The sequence below is a fragment of the Microchirus variegatus genome (assembly GCF_963457635.1).
Source record: "Microchirus variegatus genome assembly, chromosome: 5".
Lineage (NCBI taxonomy): Eukaryota > Metazoa > Chordata > Actinopteri > Pleuronectiformes > Soleidae > Microchirus > Microchirus variegatus.
Window position 1 is genome coordinate 15268715 of NC_139806.1, and position 21059 is coordinate 15289773.

Consider the following 21059-nt stretch of genomic DNA (forward strand, 5'->3'; position numbering starts at 1 on the left):
ATGTAATCGATTGGGGGGGCGCATGTGGCCCCCGGGCCGCCAGTTTGAGACCCCTGGTCTAAAGTTTTTAATTGCACCCATACTCATAGAGGTAATTGAAAGTATCCGAATAGTTATTTCACACGTTTGCTTCATGCAGTAGAAAGAAGCATGGTTGTTACTCGGCAGCTTTTGCGGATGTTTGCTTGAGTAGTGGAGGAGATGTTTGATCCAGGAATCATCTTGCTGGACTCTCTGACTGGTGGCTGCTCTAGCTCTGGCATGCATGCTTTGTCAAGTAATCCACTCTACAACAATGAGTACTCATTGAACTTCATACGAACAAGGAGCCAAGCAGAACACTTTATACACTCTTTCTCTCTCTCTCTCTCTCTCTCTCTCTCTCTCTCTCTCTCTCTCTCTCTCTCTCTCTCTCTCTCACACACACACACACACACACACACACACACACACACACACACACACGCACACACACACACACAGTCATTTGTGCACACTTAAGCAAAGTTGGGCACTTGTTTATAGTGCCATGGCTGTGAAAAGTGAGCTTTGATATGCCTACGGAGCATAGTTTACTAAAAGGGGATTCATCCTAATGGTGGAAGTCCCTTTTACTGTGAGGACGATTTCCCAGAATATGGTCAACCTCTGTGGCAATGCCCGCTGTCATCTTTGCAATAACCTGGGGTGCACAGGACAAAGGAAGGACAAGCAATTAATGCATTTTGGCATGACCACATAATAACTTATCACTTGAGCACTACGAAATAGTCTTCATACTTGGATTGCACCCAGGTTTTCTGTCAGCTGAGTTGGATTAGAGGATCCCAGCAGCACTGAGCTTACTCCCTCGTTCCTCAGGCACCAGGCTAAAGATCCAGGACATCAGAAATATTTACATTGCTATTGTAGGAACCAATCATGACGCAGTATGCAGAGAAACTGAGTTTGGTAATTAGCACAAGCTTCTTCCTTTGGGATTGTGGGTCATAAGATATTAATGTTGTCCCGTACCTATGGCGAGCTGTGGCAAAGTACAGCTGAGCTTCTCTGCGATATGAGCCAGGTCCTTAAGCTTGGCTTGTTGTTTTTTTCCATCTTCACTCATTATTTTCTCCCTCAGCCACTGGTATGGCTAGAGGAGCAGGAAAAATAGAAATAATTTGAATTCTCATTCAAACTTACGACTATTTTTGACCAACTGTTAGTACAACATTGTAGTAGATTGGTAATCTGATGATTTATGCATATCATAATGCTTATACAAATTCAATATTTAGGACTTGGGGTTACAATCCCTGTATAATGTAATAACATTTTACATAATATCATACATATTATGGATATGTGTCTTTAATTGCTACCTTCATCGAGGCCCTGGAAGATTCTGGAATGCCATTATCATACTTTCCAGTAATGATTCCACACGCCAGAGGGGACCAAGAGACCACGCCCACGCCTGAGATAGAAACATTAGAATAAACAAGAGGCCACTCGGCTTCCCAGAGTGTTAGCACACTCTCTAATCTTGCAAGGTTAACAGTTTTTTTTTCCAGGTCCAGATTACCAACATCTAATAATTTGTTCTTTGGGCCTTAACCTATACAACAACTCACTCACACACAGAAAAGCTCTAAAGAAAATGTTCACCTTCACGAGAAACCAATGATTGACTTACCTATCTTATGGTAGAGCTCTGGAAGCTGAGTTTCAACTTTCTCCCTCTGGAAGAAATGATACTCTGCTTGCTCACAGACAGGTGGAATGAGATTAAACTGCCTGGCCACAGAGTACGCCTCCTGAGTGAATATAAAACCATCAGAGAGACATGTTTAAGAAATGAGGAAAAGGCAAATACTGACTTCTTATTTTAATTCTCCATAGAACATTTTAAAACACGAGTTCAACATGCTTTTTTTTGTTCTCTTCAACAGTTTGAGGAACATGGGAAGTCTTTAAAATGTTAGTTGGAAACTAGGAATCACACTGTACTCCTATTATATGGTATATAATAATATAGTTTAACTGCATTTTACTGAGATGTTGCTTTATTTATGTATTTAACCTTTATTCAACCAGATAAAAGACCCATTGAGATCAAGATCTCTTTCACAAGGGTGACCTGCAGCAGCATACGCCATAGTTGATAAAGAAAAAAACAGGGAGATAACATTTACAAAACAAATATTGAAATATAAAAGTGCAAGTAAATAGACAAATGAAGTGTGGGAGTTATGGTTGCAGTATCAATTTAAGATAAGATAGAGTGGAAAGCAACCAGTGCTAAGTTAGTCTGAAAATATGATTACATGGACAGACAAACAATAATAATTGTTAAATTAAGCAATTTGTGTCTCTTTTTTTTTTAATCCATCACTCACCATGATCTCCATGGCAGACCACCGCGATGTCCCCCAGTACATGGACATTCCCTGGTTGATCACATGTGTCATTGCTCTCACTATCTCTGTCAAATGTGAGGAGACAATTACATTGTCACTGATTGAACAGCGGATGGCGCCACAATTTCAACTTTTAAGGAACGTGCACAGAACCCATTTACTAAACTGTAAACTGACACTGAGCTTAAAATTGAAAACATAATTGACATTATTTTTAATAACACAAACAAACCTTTTTTTTTTCTTTCATATAACATGAAATAAGACAACAAAAAACTCTATAAGCAAGTCTTTGGTAAAAGTGTAACCACTAGTAAACCAAAAGAAGGTGAAACAAGGCTCCATTGAAACTCATGGGTAAGCATAAATGTTTAGCTGAATGCAGACTAATACATGGGACCATATGCTCATATGCTGCAGGGGTTAAATAAAAACACCCAACATTAGCAGAATGTTGCTTGTGCAGTTTAACAGCTGAAAGAATCGAGGCCAGAGTGTTCTGTAGTGGGTTGCATGGAAGATGCGGCTGAAGATGCAGCAGATAAGCAATGAGCTAAACTGAATTTAATAAACTGCTGTGATATGCTTAAATTAGTTTTTAACTGAGGACATTAAATGCAGCAATTATTCAACAATTTATGATATTACGTGTTGTATTTTGTGCTCAAATTCTCTAAACCGTTTCTGACGTAAAAACAACAATGGCGTCATGGAGTCGTCTGTGTGATCGGTTTTGTCCGTAGTTGTCCATTAATGAAACATCTGCTATATGAGCACAGCGCAAGAGTGAAAATGAGGGTGAAGAGATGAGATCACAGGAGACTGTGATTAAAAAAAGAGCAATTCTTTTTCATCAGTTCTCTCTCTGGACTGAGATGTAGCTCAGTGAGAGACAGAGAGCAAGTGTGGGTGTGGGTGAAGCAGGTGGGAGAGGAGAGGAATAACAGTACAGCTGCTCTGAGAGGAAAGCAGGGACACAGGGATTTGGAAAGATGCAACTACAGAAGGACAATTTGTTAACCAAGTCGGCACCATATTCTACTGTTGATTTGAGAATGATATAACATGAGTAATCCACCTCAGTGCCGGGAGGGAAAGGAAGTCGACATGATTCACGGCAGCACGCTAAAAGTGTTAACAGAAAGTTTCCACTAAGACGTAATGAATCATCATATCCGACAGCAGACACCAGACTGACTGAGCAAGGAGCTCAGGTGAGAAATCCAACCAACACCATCAACAATCCACTCCCAGAGGCCCCACGTGAACCTCTCAAGAAGGGTAATGATGTGAGTGAAGTTCCAAAAAAGAACGCTGCTATTTTCCTCTTTCACAAATCATAGAGCGAATAGCGTCACACGTGTTATATCAACATTTTTCAAGTGATGTGAAGGTGCTGAAACATGACTGTGGAGGTATTTCTGTACATAGTGACAATGATCAGATATAGAATAATGTTTCACATAAATTACTCTTTGCTTCATGTTCCTATGTACACAGTTAGTTACCTTTCAAATGTTCTTTTTTTTATGCATTATTTGAATTCAGTCATTGTATTTTAACCCTTTTCTTTTATTTCTTCTTTTTTTGCATTAGGTCATTTTCTATGTGTATTTGCACATTTTTGGGAAGAACTTTAGTTGTGGCTCAGTCGTTTGTAAATGGGCTTTATAAATACATTTGACTTAACTTGACACAGATATGGATAAAAATCCCAAAATGTTTCCTAACTCTTATCCTCGTCCTCTCTCAAAATATCAGTAAGCTACCAATTCAGGAACACGTGGTCAAAGACAGCTGTTGCCCCTCTGCAGTGTGCAGCAAGACAACACTGGACCAAACAGGTGTGTCTGAGGAGATCCATGTGTCTTTGAGTGTTGAGCTGATGCTAACGATTATCCATCTCCTGCACACACACACAGGGCGGTGATCGATAAGTCACGTCACATGTGATTTTCACTGGCTTTATCTTTTGTCCAAAGATCGTGGGAAAGAAGATTTCATTTTTGGAGCCAATAGGAAGACCAGGGCTGTGCTTTTGTGTTACACATTTGTTGCCAGAGGTTTTTGACAAGGTCCTGACTTTGGTTTGTGTTTTGTATTCTGTTGGAATGCCATTGATTGATCTCCAGTGTAGAACGCTGACTTGGGGGGACTATAATGAAGTCTATTTTTTGATGTCATGTCTGCTCCTTCCCTCCTCCTATTCATTATTCACTCTGTCTCGGGGATTTTCACATTCATTTCACTCAGCTGAGTGGATTCAATTTGCTTGATATTGCACTGTCAAATAATAAATGATGTTGAATGACTGGGTTGAAACATTGTGACTTGGATGGTTTGCTCTGCAGGATGCAGTGCTCATTAAATAAAAAAAACAATTACGATGACACAGATACCAGATTTGTTTTTTCCTGCACGAGTACATTACGAAGAACATGATCTCGTGACAGCTCAAAAGTCCGCTCTGCCTTTAACCCCTGGACAAACTGTTATGTAGTCTCAGCCATGAAAGTTATGAAAGTTATGGAAAACAGGGAGGAGAAAAAGCTATGCAGGTATGACATCACCTTTTTGTCCTCAAGGGGACACAAGCTGTCTCACATAAAGTGATATGCATGCAAGACTCACTCACTTCAACACTTTCATCATCATGATAACACATTTGGAACCATGAGCTCTTTTTGTGCATTTTATTGATGCTATTAATCCTCTTTAAGCTCCAGGAACATGTGGGTGTTTAAATCAATACCTCCCGTGCCCTCTGTGCCGCAAATGCCTACAGAGATAGAGGCACAGTTAGAGGTCTCACTTTTCTTGCACGGTTATACCGCTCTTCCATCTCTAAGTGAAGGTCTTTAGGAAACATGCTGGTGCTTATGCATGAAGATGCCCAGTTTTGTGTGCATTCAGGAGTTGTTAAAAGTGGCAGTCCCTCTACGATGATTAATGACACTGTCCTTGCTCCACTGTAATGAAGGATGAAGCCAATGTGCAAATGCTTGCCGCTGATTAATGAGCAGATACGTTGCAGCGCCACTTGACACTCTATAGCTTCTATATTAATTTTGCTCATTGTCTTCTTTCAGTCGGGCATTTCTTGTTACCGTGTCTTTGTCAGTCTACCAATTAAATTTGACATCACTTGTCAATTATGAAGTGACTTTATCTGAGCAGTTGTAGGGTCTGTCTGTGAGGTCACTGATGCATTAAAGCCACATTCATCCAAACTTCACTTAAGAATGATTTGCATCCCGTTGGGCCTTTATCACGTGACTCATTCAGGCACACAGGAAGTGGATTCTATCCACTTTCGCAATTGTTTGCATAGTTTCAGAGAGTATTGCTAATGACAAACAGCAATGGTGAACATGGATTATTTTATTGGACTGACAATGGTGTCACTGAAAGCATGTGTTTTCACAGAGCTTTTCCTTTATGACTGACATATCCGGAGCAGAGTGTATGCATCTTTAAACTGTAGTATGGGAACAGTATGATGTTTTTGTTGTTGCTGCTGTTGGAGTCTCCCTTGCCTCCTTCCTACGTCACCTCATGGATGAGTTTGGTGAAGGCAGAGCATTTAGAGAGACAGCCTAACTTCAAAAAGAGAGAACAAACCACCTTTTTTTTGTGGAGTTCTGGCTCCTGAATGGATATAATGTTGTAAAAACGTTGCCCTATTTTACTGTCAGACCCCTGAGACCGAGACTCCCATGCCAGTGAATAAACACTTTAAATTGGTAAGAGTTGTTGAATTATAGAACCATTTAACATTAACAAGTAGTTTGCTGACAGTGACAGATCTGCCTGAGTCTGCTGGCTCCTCTGGGAAGAAGCATAAGGAAAGCGGAAAGAATGGGAAACATCTTTAGTGGGACAGGTGGTACTTCATCTTTTCAGTCGTCCAGCTCGTTTGAATATCTGTGTGGAAGGACAGACGAGGCCTTCCGAGCACCTGTGGTGTCCATATCACACTGTGAGTAACTGAGGATGAATCTGAAAGTATGCAAAAGAAATGAATGGTGACATAAGGTAGATGTGTGAGAAAAGCAGCGCCGGAGTGTTGAAGGAGCAGAACGCGCGGCACAGTAGGGCTTGTATCTAGTGAGACCAGCCCAAAAATACACCAGCTTCCCCTGGGGCGGGCAGATAATCTTGCTTCTGAAGAACAGGGAGGGCTGAGAGCGGGTGCAGCTCAGACACCCTGCGGAAACTCGCGATCCCACAGAGACAGAAAGACAGGGAGACAAGGAGACCAAAGTAGACGAGGAGATGAGGAACAAAATTGAACTTGAAATGTGAGTCAGATGAGACGCGCACACAAAGACAAACTCCTTTGGTCAAAGTCAAAGGTCGCCGGTCCAATGAGGGCATTGGTCTTGACAGAATTTCCCACCTTCTCATATTACAGAACAACAAGCATTGTTGCCCACCAGCCCCTCCACGGGCCCTCTGGGGTCTGCTCAGGACTCACTCACCTTCCATCGGAGTGTTGCTGTCTGGCCTGTTCGCGAAAACCACGTCGACATACTCCAGTTGCATTCTCTGGAGGGAGCCCTTTAAACCTGGGGAGCAAGGAGGAGATAAGCTGTGAGACGTAGATCAAGATAAAGGAAGAACCTTCAGTAGAAATCATGACCCATATAATACTCCAATTTGACATAGTCTCTTACTTATCTGCCATTATTATTTACGTAAACACACCATTATGTTGTATTTCTGCTTTTCACAAAGATGATTTTCAGTGTAGTTCACATAAGCCAAGAGCAATATCCTCCACTCATAAATACTGCTGATACAAACGGTCTCAAGTGACTTATTACGATATCAATCATGCTCGCAAGTGAGAAATCTTCTCCCTCAACGCTTTCAGACTGAGACACATTCGTCTTGATCTAAGACTGAGCATCACCATGTGCTTACAAATCAATCAATTTCTTTATACTCATATAACAACAGTATTTATTCCCATATTTAGTTTATTTTCCTATTTTCATAAAAAAAAAAAAATGTGTGGAAAAAATAGTGGACCGTGGGGGATTTAAAATCAGCAGTGACCACATGTGACTTGAGGCCTGCCAGCTGCAGCTGGCCTGTCATATGATCACAAATAAATCAGAGTTTTCATATCCAGTCTGGTTTGCTGTGGCTTGTGTGAGTCCCGGTTGTGATACATTTCCCACAAATACAAATTGTACATCGTACTAAAGAAAATAGAATTATCTTCAGTGACTCAAATATTGTTAATATAGCTGGACGATAATATAATGTGCTAATTCTGACGTTATGATGTTATTTAATAGGAAATAGTTGACTGAGAAGTTGTTTGAGAGTGTGTAAAGACGATGTTCATGCCATTATCGGAATGGAAGGTATTGTTGAATCGCTTGTAGGTAATGCTGCACTGCCCCACTCATGCACTCCACTTGTCTACCCTTTCCAGGCTACTTGGTTACAAAGTGGGAACTAAGTGTTCATGAGCTTGAAGTGAGCAAAGTCCTTTATGGTTTCAGTAACATGGGCCCCACATGGAAAGCCCACGTGGGCAAACTTGGGCGGATGGGGCTACCACGGAAACCACGGACAAACCCACTTGGGATCCATATTGTCAGCCCAAATATAAACCTTATGGGGCCGATATTAAAATATTGGCTGGGAGTGTGTGAAAATTTGTAAAAAATGCACAGAGGACTCTTCTGCTCATCCCTCCTCTTCCCAAGACGGTGAACTTTGGTGACCAGAAAGAAATTATGTAAACACAAAATTTTGCAGAGAAACATTCTGCCTAAAATATACATAAAAGCCTTATTCTCAGACTACTTAAAGCAAACCATTTTTATGAGACCTATGCACAAACACCTATTTTATTTATGCAAATAAACCATCCTGATTGGGAAGCCATCTCAGAAAATATCACATTTGAAATATCACATGACCACACAGTGTCGTGGTTGGTTACTTGCCCGTGTTCTTTCCATTCAGATATTCATCGTGTTTCATTCACACTGAGATTTTAAAAAGGTCAAAGAGAAATCTTGGGACAAGTTTCACGACAAATCAGCGTCAACCTTAGTTCACACCACAACCTCCTAGAGAGAATGGGGAAAAAAGCATCTCACCTGCGCAATGCTTTGTTATAAATAAATACAGTTTTGTCAGTTGATGAGATAGCAAACAACTCAAAGCCAGGAGGACAATAAGAAAGATGGAGGTCAGAGAAATGATCACACTCATTACTTTCTCTATCACTCAGCTTTTAGGACTTGTTTGAGGAGTAACACTGAACAGTGAGGAGAGAATAAGAGGGCAACAAGCTGTTGTCAGACTGATCTGTCCTCTGAAATGAAAAAATGGAAATCAAACACAGGAGACCTTGACAAAAGAGGACAGCAGAGTAGAAGAGAGACAAGGCACATGAGTATGTGTGAGTGTGTGTGGCTGATAAGTGCCAGAGGCCTCTTCATCAGTCGCTAATCCCAGCTGAGAATTTTGCTCTCTCTGCTACAGTTTAAATCACTTCTCACTTGTATTTTTTTTTTTTGGATAACTGCACTCCCACAGTCCCAGAAACACTCTTTTCAAGGATATTATTCTGAGCCTCCGCCATCATCACGAGTAGTTTCTGCTGTCTCATGGATCAGTTGGAGTTTATTGTTTTTGGAAACGGAGAAAAGATGATGCACAACAAAGCTATCCCACCGGTGTCTGGGATGAACAATGCATTTAATGAGAGTTCAATTTTTTTTTAAATTGTCAAGGAACTACTTCGTCCTATGGGGGAGAAATTGTTGCTGGTTGTGAGTGTATTTCCATGCAGAGTTATTCCCTAACTATGGTTAAAGCCTTTTAATGAGCAACATTGTAGATGGATTATATAATGTAATTGGACTACTGTCCTTGTCTAAGTATAGAAGCAATAGCAGGGAATTACTTTATTGTTAGAAGCATGTCTGTCTTCACTACACTAGATACTGTTATGTATGCCCCCTTTCAATGTGTTGACCTATTACTTAAAGGTCCCATATTATACCCTATTTCCCCAAGTTAACCTAGTTCCCTGGTGTCCTAATGAACTTGTCTGTGACATGCTTTGGTCAAAATACCAAAAGGATGAAGCACCACAGCAGTTCAATCACCCTGCCAACACAGCCCTGTTCAGAACGCTCGGTTTAGTAGTAACTATTTAGGTCCACCTCAAAAAAAAAAAAAGCAAAACGAAACAAGGGACAGGAAATGACATCAGCCACAGAGGCTACTGGGAGCTAACAGCAGTTAGCATTTGGAAAAGTGATCATTTGCAGGCTCTAGCAGGCACATTGCTGTCATATATAACATGTATCCACTGGACAGATAAATCCTCTGAGGCTGGAAGTTTGTGTAGAACTCTGTGCTGCACTGTGGAGCCAAGAATAGAACTTTTCACGGACTTCAGGGACAAAGCGAAGCTCCACGAGACAACAATTCCAAATTCATTAGCGCATTTTGACATTCCAATGAGCGCGGAAGTCAACATCGCGTGATTTAGCTCCTGTACTTAGACTGAGGAGGACCACAAAAACATGAGTGAGTCATCTTTTTTCACACTTGCCGACTGATAGGGCCTCCAGAGTAGAAAAAAGTTGATTTTGCATAATATGCCCCCTTGCATAATATGTCCCCTTTAGGACACATCGGCATGTAGCAGGGAATTGAACCCACAGCCTTCCAGTTGATAGAGAACTTGCTCAACCACTGAGCTACCGCCGCCCTGTTAGTCCATTTTTGAGAAATTCAAACATGTTCACATGTATTTTAAAAGTCCAGTTTTATCTGGACAAGCACTTTAATTTTGTATTTTTTTTTCATGCAAATACTAGGTTTGACCTCAGAGTTCGTCAGCACTGACCTCTGCTACTGGGCATCTTCAAACTGTCACTTAACCAGACAAATGATTTATGGTCTGTGGTCGCCCATATAAAAAGTAATAGGGAAGACAGTGTGACCATATATTTCACTCAGCCACTTTATTAGCCCGACGTGACATGTGCCACACCACAAGTGACAGGGACACCTTTTCCCCCACAGATGCTATCATGTGTGCCCGGCAAACATCCGATTATCTAATTATCATTTTTCACACCTTTCCTTTCCCTGGCTGTCCTCGGCTCCCTCGTCTTCCTTATATCATTCTGCTCCAGCCTTCGCTGGGTGTATTCTCTTCTCCTTTTTAGGGGGAATGTGGCAGAAGCTGCGGTGCATGTTAATAAGGTGAGATAGAGCTGAGTCACTGCAGAAGGTGCACTGCGTTGTGGATTGGATGGAAAGTTGATCGCTAAGTAAGGTGGACTGCGTCAAGGTTATAAGAAAGCAAGGCCGTATTTCCTCGAAAGGACAAGTAGTAAAGAGGCGCACAAGAGATGTGACAAAGTTTGTATTAATATATATACATTCTTAAAGTCATCATGTGTCCACCTGTAATTTACATGCGTCCCATTCATTACTTTTGTAAACAGCTGCACAATGCATTCATGGTAGTGAAACACTGTGTTTCAATACATGGGCATCTGGTTGACCACTGCTCATTTGCATGAGTCAGAGAGACGTCCTAAAACTATGATGACTGTTGGTCAAACAAATCATGTTCTGCAAATATTCCAACACAGGCGCTCTGCACTAAATGAGTTACACTACTCAGCCCAAATGGAACTCTGCAACAAGGTCGTTTTCCCCATTACTGATGTTTTCTTTTTTGTCAGGCGAACGTCACATCAACATCACTTTATCAAAAATGAACATCACTTGACAGACACTGCTCACGTGACCTTCAATAGCCGCGTCAAGGACAATTTATAATCGCAAAACCAACTGAACAACTGTTGAGGTTTGACTCTGAAACGTTCAAACTCAGTGCCACGCACATGCTGGGAAAGAGATGAAAGGGGAGATTAGTGGAGTGCAGTGGGGATCGAAAATGATGGGGTGACGTGAAGGACAAAGCAGAGGAGAGGAATCCGTCTTCTTACCTTCAATAATGTGCTTTCGGTTAAGGCCTCTTTCTGTCTCTGCTCTGCAACGGGAGGGAAAGAAACGTGAGTCGCTGGGATCAATACACATTCCGACCATTCCTGCAAAACAGTAGTTTTGGATGAGAACACTTCACGTCCTCGTTTTGCCTGATTAGTTAGTTTTTTCAACTATATACATATTTTTTTTCCTAACATTTAGAGATGGAAATGATAACTTCCTTCCTGTGTCTTTAGTTAGTAGACATTTAATAGGCTGCATGTTATGCTAAATTCAAAAATGCATTGCGAAAAACTGATTTCCTTGTACTGTAAATTGATCAAGATACGATAAGATCTATAGTGATGTATGACTACCTAAAATATAACTTTTATATGTGAATGCCATATCACTTGAAAAATATCATTTAAAAATGTAAATTGTCGGCTGTAATACCAAAGCACCTGAAACAAGTTGTGTTTATTTTATTTGTTCATTCTTCGATAGCCCATAGCGTCACCCAGATTTACTCTTAACATCTAGATTTTCCGTGTTCCTGATTTTTTCTTTTCCGCTTCTTTTCTCTTTTCCACTTTCTGCTTCAGTGTTCTTCTGTTTGCTCAGTTGCCCTTTTTGTTTGTTTGTTTTCCTTGCTTCATTTCACACTTTTTCTTTCTGCCTCTCTACTTCCTGTGGATTTGCAGCCTGCTATGGTCAATTAGAAGAATAACAATGTCTTTATATACACACAAAAACATGCAATAACTCCCCCCACCGCCTCCCACTCCCCATATTTTCAAGTTTTCTTAAAATTTAAATGCTCGACAGCCTTCTTTGACACTTTCACAGCTCACTCGGTTGAAGGTGAAGAGGCTGTTCTCTAAATCCATGAGAGAGACCGATCGGATACCTTGTTATTGTCAGAGAGGATAAAACGAGATTACATTTAATCAATTAATTACACCAGGGCCCTACTCTACTGAGCTACTTGGGATATTTAAAAAGAACCAGAACACATATGTAGATGTCCTGATGGAAGCGCAGTATAACACTGAAGACTTAGAAGAAGAGAGAGAATGTGATTAATGCAAATTGATAGCAGGATTCTTCAGTGTGACAGTAATCCAGATATGACAAGACAGCTAAAGCAGAGGTACAATAAGAGGAGCCTTTTGCTGGCGAGAAAGCCCAAACGTGAGAAGGAAAATAATCACTCACTTTCCTCCCCAGTAGAGCTTAGTGGTGATCACCAGGCTGGATCTCCTAAGGAAAAACACACAGATCCATCACAGGTGTGGAAAAATCTCAGCTGAGATTGGGTGAGAGACAAGTTACACCATCTTATCACAAGACGAAGATACAAACAACCATTCACTCACTTTTACATCAATGGGGACTTTAGAGTCTCTGACTCAGAGAGGAAACTGGGGTGTGACTCTGTGCCATGGACTTTATTAGGTACATAAAGTGGATGCTTTTTAATTCTAATATTGAATCAACCAACCACATGGCAGCAATTCAATGAATTTAGGCCTGTCGACATGGTCAAGACGACCTGCTGAAGTTATATGTAGCATCAGAATGGCGATGAAAAGTGATTTAAGTGATGTTGGAATGTGGCATGGTTGCTATACTGCTGATCTATAGGAATGTCCAAGCTCAGCTGTTACAGAAATTGGCCCAAAAATCGGAAAATTTTACAATAAAAGGTATTCAGAAGAGCCGTCGCTGAATGCACATTCAATTTGAGCCGTGAAGCAGATCAGTTACAGCAGTACGCATTAAAATGAGGCACATGCAATGACTAAAAGCCACATTATACTTTATACTTTATACATTATACTACAACTGCGTGATGTGTGTAACCACGGAGACCCCTCGAGCCCTCGTAGTTCTCCGTCGTGGTGCCGGATACGCACTGCAATTTCCCACCCGATCGGTAGGGGTCGCTACACAAGGTTGTTGTTGTTGTTGCAGCTGAATAACATTGAAACACAGATACTTTTGATACAAATATGGAGAGGTGACAGACTGAGGAGACATGTCTGGAAGTGGTGTGTACGTCCACTAAATGTACCGAGACTGATGGCAAGCGAATTTAACAGTCTTATTGGACCGATGATGGACATGGATCAAAGAAACCCACTTCAGGTACTACAGAATGTCGGCTTGCAAATTAGATGAACTTCTACGCCGTGTGCTACCTCATATTAATCATCAGGGCACCCACCGCATGCCTGTTGATGCCGCCCAGAGACTGGCTGAGGACCAATCGCAGCCCTTGCTGTCTCCGTTGTCCCTTGACGGAGTGACGGACATTTATTTCATGCAGTCAGAGACGAAGGAGAGGCTCTCCGTCATAGAGCACTTTACACAGGAGTATAAATTGGGCTTAAGGAAGGTCAGTGGGAGAGCGAGTCGTCTTTCAACACAAAAGTGTGAGTGAATGGGTGAATGGCAAAACTGTAGTGTAAAGCAGCTTTGAGTGGTCATCAAGACTAGAAAAGTGCTATAAATACAAACCATTTACCAGTGAGTGTCAACAATATTCACAGAGGACTGACACAGATGAGCACTAACCTGCTACTTTCCCTCAAGCGCTAATAGCAGGTTTTTCTATTATTGTTGAAAAGAATATTTACATAATAATGTGGGAAACATAAGTAGGCATGAAATTATCCAAAAAATACAAAAAAAAAACAAGCAGAGGAAGGTGTTAGACAATGACAAGGCCTTCGACTGTGGACCAGAGCATTATGCAGACAAGGTGGGTTTCTGGCCCCAAACCAAAACCTTGGGCATAAATTAGTACACCAACTGTGAGCCATATTTTATAGCTCAACATTAATACACACTAAAGCTCCTTTAGCTGACTGGCAACAAATCCCTGAAACCAAGCTCCAAAAACAATCTTCTGTAAAACCTTCCCCGAAGTGTGGAGGCTGTACACCCTCATCTTAATACTGATGGGTTATAAATGGGGCTCTTCAGCAATGACACATGACCGCGATGTTTGTCTGTCTATATATTGCTGTAGTCGACATGCACATGCACAATCTAAGCCTATTCTTAGAGACACATTTGGAATCGCTTGCTGTGTGAAAGAGACTGTACTTTACCTCCAGCACTTTTTCTTGATGATGTTCCCCAGGATTATCTCTGCTCTATGAAGCAACAAACACACACAAGGAGATGATGGGATTACACAGAATGGCAGGCTGCCATTCCTTAGATCATGTGAGCGTGAAGTTATCTGCCACACATCTCGGAGGGAGCCGGCGATAAAGGCTTGCACGCCTCTTATGCTGTGCGTCTGAACTTCACCATCAACCTTGAAATTAATATTCACTCTTGTGCAAAATGGAGCGTGTCCTGCATTATTCACTACAACAATGTCCAGGCCTATGAAGTTAGATTGAACTGTGGACATAATGTGGAGCCTCCAGTGATGAATCACATTATGCAAATCACTTCAGAGTCATGGCTATCTTTAATATTTGGCCTCCTCCACTGAGTGATTTCTATTCTGAGGCTAAACCTGGTTAACATCTTGCGTCCTGTGCGAAAAACAAGCTGCAAATACTGGAAAGGTAGTGTGTGGTTGTAAGACACGATCACAAATCTGAGGCATCACTTACTTGCCTCCGGAGTAAACCTCGGCTGTGTCGAACAGGTTGACCCCACTCTCATATGCGATAGTCATCAGCTGCTCTGCCACCTGAGAAATAAGAAATGATTATTGGACTCAGTGTTGTGTAAAAGTGGTACATTAAGTCTGTAAATATTTAAATTACTCAATCAAAATGAATCAACGGGGAAACTGCACAGGCTGTTTTTTGATCGAAATTGCTTTTTTTACATAGTTCTCATGGAAGCATTTGGCACTTTCTCCTTTTGGCTCTTGTTTTGCGTTGGTCATTATTTTTGTTTTTTTTCCCTCTGAATATCAGTTAGTCCCAGTGGTCGTCATGTGGTCATCAGCTGTTCCTAGTTCTCTGGCAAGTTCCTGGAGAAGCTGCTGTGCTTAATAACTTGTGGCATGGAGAAATATGACCCGATCACTTGGCCTTGACTGCATCTATAGAGTCTATAGAGTCTGCTGTGGTATGCAGCCCACACCTCCTACATCTTGGATGCCGCAAACTGTCACTACTGCTCACATGTGTGTGAAGCTTGAGATGGATTGAGCCCACATCTGCTCATGAACCTGAATCATTCATGCCTGAATGATGGATCTGACATAACATCTTACCTCATCAGAGATCTGACCTCCGAATGTTACCCACGTGCCTGTGGAAGAAAATGTCAAAGTTGTCAACTTGTCAAAGCGGCCTGAAACAAATCGGTTTGCACACAGAACGCATTCCATGTTCAGGCACACCCATGTTAGTCATGCATTAATTATCATTTGGACATTTTGGCAAAAAACACAGCCATTTCAGTTTTTTGTGTCAAAAGCAAAGTGTTGAATTTCAAGATCTGTATGCCTTAGGTGTTGGCTCCTGTTAGGACATTCTTGCCAGAGGCAGTTCTAGAGTCTGTAGGGGCCCTAAGCAAAAATTCCCAGGGGGCCCTTCTAACCAGTGTTCATCACCATTATGTTATAAATAATCTGACACCAACGAAAAATGTATGAGTTCATTTTTTTTTTCAAAATGAATGAAATAACATGGAAAAACCTTGTAATTAAAAAGTATGTGAAACTATAAATGTAAAGAACAATAAAATACTGTAAATAGCTTTTAAAAAACTATATAAACTTAGTAAAAAAATACATTACACTGTAAAGAACCCACATTATAAAACAATATGAATATATAGAACAATAAAATACTGTAAATAACTGAAAAAAAACATATATAAGTATGAGTAAAAAAGATATGCATTACACTGTAAATAATCCTCTTCATTTTCCAACTTGCAGAACGATAACTTCACAAAGGTTAAAGTGAGGTGGGGCCCCTTTAGGGAGGTTGACTACTGAGATGTCATTGCAAATCGCCCATTGTTTTTTAAGGAGGATGAGGAGGCGGCTGGACACTGCACATTTCAGTAAAAACAGCCCTCAGGCTCTGAGTGTCAGGGGCCCCCTATCAGCTCGGGGCCCCAAGCAATTGCCTGCCTTGCCTGTTCACAAGCTGCGCCTCTGGTTCTTGCATGTTTGTGGAATCAAAGTAATCATGTTTAATCACTGTGTTGCACATGTCACTTTTATAACACGTTGTTTTATCATATTCTTGTTGCCATTGTGACTTCTGTAAGCCGTCGAGAAGGCTGAGCATTCGCACATCAGTCCAATTTGCAGCTCGTGTTGACAAACGAGCACGACTGCAATGATGTGCAATATTCTTGCATATTATCGAGAGAAAGAAATCCCAGTGTTCTCCCTTCAAACGGCATATGTTGAAGTGGAGCATAGAGTTGCTAGAATTTTTATTCTTTTCCCCCAAATCTTCTATTGGCTGATCCTGACACATGCTGTGTGTGATTTCCCACTAATAAGAAATAATGCAGAAGTATCAGTGTAGGCTCAGTCTCACTTTTTTCTTGGATGGCGCTCGCGTAATAAAAGAAAAACAACCTGGCAAATGATTATGTTCTGCCCAATTAAAAAACAGTAACTACATAATTGAGGCAGTGAAATTTGCTGAAGACAAGTGTATAAAATATACATTAGTTTTCAGTGGAAAACTAATGCAGTGGCTGCTGTATTACACAAGATGCTGGATGTGATCAATGCATTTATAGCATAAATAAATCATCTGCTGTGAGGGATATCTGTCGTCTGCCACAAGCTCTGTTGTGCATGTTTAAAGGAGTCATATTATACCCTATTTCTCCAAGTTAACCTAGTTCCCTGGTGTCCTAATGAACATGTCTGTGACATGCTTTGGTCAAAATACCATAAGGATGAAGCACCACAGCAGTTCAATCACCCTGCCAAAACAGTCCTGTTCAGAACGCTCTGTTTAGCAGTATCTCTTTAGGTCCACCTTAAAAAAAAAGTAAAACAAAACTTAAGGGACTTTTCATTTGGAAAAGTGATCATTTGCAGGCTCTAGCAGGCACATTGGCGTCATATATAACATGTATCCACTGGACACGTAAATCCTCTGAGGCTGGAAGTTTGTGTAGGACTCTGTGCTGCACTGTGGAGCCAAGAATAGGACTTCCGGTTTTCGGATACCGGTGCCCTCGTCAGCACTCTAGCGTGTTTTATGGACAAAGCGGAGCTCCGCTTAACAACAATCCCAGGAATCCAGCGCCTTGTGACGTTCCAATGTGCGCGGAAGTCAACAATGCGTGTTTTATCTCCTGTACTTAGACTGAGGAGGACCATAAAAACATCAATTAGTCATCTTTCTTCACACTTTGGGGACTGATAGGGCATCCTAAATCCTTAAATTTAAGGATTTAAATGATTAAAAAGTTGATTTTGCATAGTATGGGACCTTTAACATTTACACTCAGTAACAGCTTCTTTTTAACCATTTATTTTGATCTTGTTTCTATGTCTCTTAAGTACACAGAGTAATAGAAAACCACAGTCATAATCTTGTTTGTGCCACTAAATTCAGATTGGCGTTGTCTGGCTCTCACACACAGGTGAATTCACTCATGCAGATTGCATTAATATACAGTACAGTCATGAAAAATGATTACGGAAGCCATTGTTGAATCTCTAACAAACTGTACAAGAGGTGTGAGGAGACTGGTGAGCACTGAGGCCAAATTTTCTAAGATGGTAATTATTTTTAAGTGCCTGCTTTAACAATCTGAAATAATATCTGGTGCACTTTGTGGATACGTGGAAATACTCAAGACTTGACTTTGACTTTTAAATTGCAGGTGATATTTACAGCCGCTATCGGCTTGTCTAAAAACACACCTCTGTGCCTGTAAAGATTAAACAAATGCGATAAAAGCTTTAGAGATGTCAGTAGAGTGGAAGTGGCTACCGACAGCCGGGACTGCCTTTGCTCAAATAAGCCTTTCAAAAGCGTCACAGTGACATGCAGTTCAAACAGGGAAACACAAGAAAACACAGCACCAAATGTTAAGGTGACCTGTTTTGATCATCACAGCGTTTTTTCCCCCTGGAACGGAACAAATGTTCATGCTCAAGGGCATGGCTGTGTGTCTGGGACTTGTCAATATCGAGGCTTAAAAGTTTTCTATTTAAATGATCTCCTCCAACAGTTTGTCACAGCCGCTAAAACCACTACAGAGATCATGAACTAATCCATTCACAGATTTTCTACCATTGTTCCAGTGTTAATATGAGCTCAGCCAGGTCGACATCTTCCTCATCTAGTTATTTTAGTTGCAGTTACACCCATCTTACCATGTTTTTGATTAAACGTTAGCAGGGAAAAACGTCTAGAAACTCTTCGTATATGTATGAAAGATGATATGAAGATGAGGTTTAAATTCAGGTGACATGATAAAATGTGATTCAACTGTAACTACATTCTCCCTATTAAACACAGAGATGCACAGATAAGATGGATGCTTATTAAATCGCCAGACGTTCACCTCTCAAGCAGGTTAAATGTACTCACCAAGCCCCAGACAAGAGACACGTAATCCAGATTTGCCCAGGTTCCTGTGGAGAAAACACAGTATAAAAGATGTAATCAGTCAAATATTACAACACAACTTAGTTGAACTTATAACTTCACGTTTTATCTGAAACCTTGATGCCTTGCCCTTTATCCCAAACATTTACAGTGAACCATTAAAACATTCCTCCCCTTTAATGTTCAGGGTCGGGGTCAAGCCAGATACTAATTTGCTTTTTTTTTGTTATTTCCTGTTGTCCTTGTGTCCTGTCAAATTTCCTGCCTGTGTAATTGTTTTCTTCTCCGCCCTTAGACCTTGCACCTGTGTTTCACTGAGCACATACAGAGTGTGTTTTCACTCCCGTCTTTACTCCGGTGTAAGCATGCCAGCAATTTCCTGTGTTGTTTCAATCAATTATTATTTTTTTTTATCTGTTTTTGACTTCTGACCTCATTCAAGTTGCAGGAGAGGACCATGCAGCAGAGTTTGCACGACTTTTTTTTGTTGCTAGATGGAAGGATATCAAGGCATAAAAAAACACCAAACATCAATGAATGTGGATTTGGCAGATAAACAAATTTGGACCACTTACAAGGTGGACTGTAAATAATGCAAACTCGCAGCTTAGGGTCACATTAACATCGATTTCAGCGATTACCTCTCTAGAAGAAACACACAAGCTCTCTAAAGACTATATATTTTTTTCTTCATTCATTATATACCATGCCCTCCGCCTCCACATGAAGAATCCCTGCTGACATAAAGGGCAAAAGGCGGGAAGCACTCTGGACAGGTCGCCAGGCCAACAGCATTTCATTTCACACCTACGCTCAATTTATAATGTTCAATTAACCTCAGGATGTTTTTAAACTGTAGGAGAAAATTGGAGAACTAAAAAAAAACACACTCACAACCAGGATGCAAACTGGCAATCTCTATACTGTGAGGCCCACTATACATTTTTTTCTCCTCAAAAAATGTCTTTCTTCCCCACAATCCTCACTCAAGTACGTTGTCAAATACTCTTTGGTTTGACATCCTGTTATGGAGCACTTCAATCCTCAGATTTTTGTTCTTCTGTTACTGTTATTTCCCTCCACAAACTCCAGGCAGCCGCCGAGGCTGTATCACAGCAGTAGAACACCTCGCTCATACCATATACGTCTTTCTCTCTGTCTTTAATCTACACATTAACTATGTACACCTCACGTTAAACGACTCCTTATTACCTCCAACTGATCTGCTGCAATATAAAAGCGGCAGTCACCAAACTCATTAACACGACACAAGGAAGAAAAAAAACCCCACAGGCGACGGAGTTCACTTCGCAACTCGTTTTCCAGTCTGCGCCGCATAGAGCCCAACTGAGTGGGGAACTCACACGGAGCAAACAATTATGCCTTTACATCGATGACGACAACAACGACAGATTGCTCTGCCTCAAGTCACCACAGGTGTCTTTCCTCAATGTAATGTGTTTTAAGCTTTTTTCATCATTAAAACAAGATTTCTGATTGTTTCAGCTACTTAAATGTGAGTTTCTTCTTGGTTTCTTTGCTCCACATAAACAGAAATCATTAAAAACTGAATCATTTTGGTTTGTGGACGACACAATACATTCGAGAACATTGTAATTTTATGGACCAAGCGATTAATCGATTACAAAAATAATCGTTAGTTGCAGCTCTAACCTTAACCATAACTAATTTGAGATTTAAGATTCCTTTATTGTCGCTATACGCAAGCATCGTACAGTGAAATCGGGGGAAAGGCTTCCGTTTCAGCAGACTAGAATCCATACATCCACTATCCTTGCGTACACTCACTCAGGCATTCAATCAACAGTAGAAAACAAGTAGAAAACATTGATGTACATAAAATACATTGTAAAAGAAAAGTACCACTAAGAGAACAGAAATATTGCACAGTGAAAAACAAAGTGTTCTCCCTAACGTTAATCTTAAATAATAAATCTATAACCTAACTTAAATCCAGCTCCTTCGAAATAAGGTTCTGCTTTATTACAACCAGCCTTTGGTTTCCATGGGGACTACTGGTCTTAAAGAGGGGGTCGTACCTATGTTCCCCTGACTTTTTTTTTGCTCGGAC

At 40.8% G+C, this 21059-nt stretch overlaps 1 protein-coding gene across 2 annotated transcripts in view; it reads right to left on the reverse strand.

Moving 5' to 3' along the window:
* Positions 1-464: 464 nt before the first annotated feature.
* The window catches only part of kcnab1b (potassium voltage-gated channel subfamily A regulatory beta subunit 1b), a gene marked incomplete at its 5' end in the record, with an annotated part of 36039 nt that continues 15444 nt past the window's right edge, over positions 465-21059 (reverse strand). For both annotated transcript variants that reach the window (XM_083889057.1, XM_083889058.1), the window contains 13 exons: positions 465-682; positions 781-869; positions 1015-1135; positions 1365-1459; positions 1679-1799; positions 2382-2467; positions 6884-6970; positions 11408-11451; positions 12606-12650; positions 14507-14551; positions 15026-15105; positions 15640-15677; positions 18950-18993. In XM_083889057.1, coding sequence (XP_083745183.1) covers positions 593-682; positions 781-869; positions 1015-1135; positions 1365-1459; positions 1679-1799; positions 2382-2467; positions 6884-6970; positions 11408-11451; positions 12606-12650; positions 14507-14551; positions 15026-15105; positions 15640-15677; positions 18950-18993 — 985 coding nt within the window. In that variant the 3' untranslated portion in view covers positions 465-592. The remainder of the gene's footprint in view (positions 683-780; positions 870-1014; positions 1136-1364; positions 1460-1678; positions 1800-2381; positions 2468-6883; positions 6971-11407; positions 11452-12605; positions 12651-14506; positions 14552-15025; positions 15106-15639; positions 15678-18949; positions 18994-21059) is intronic.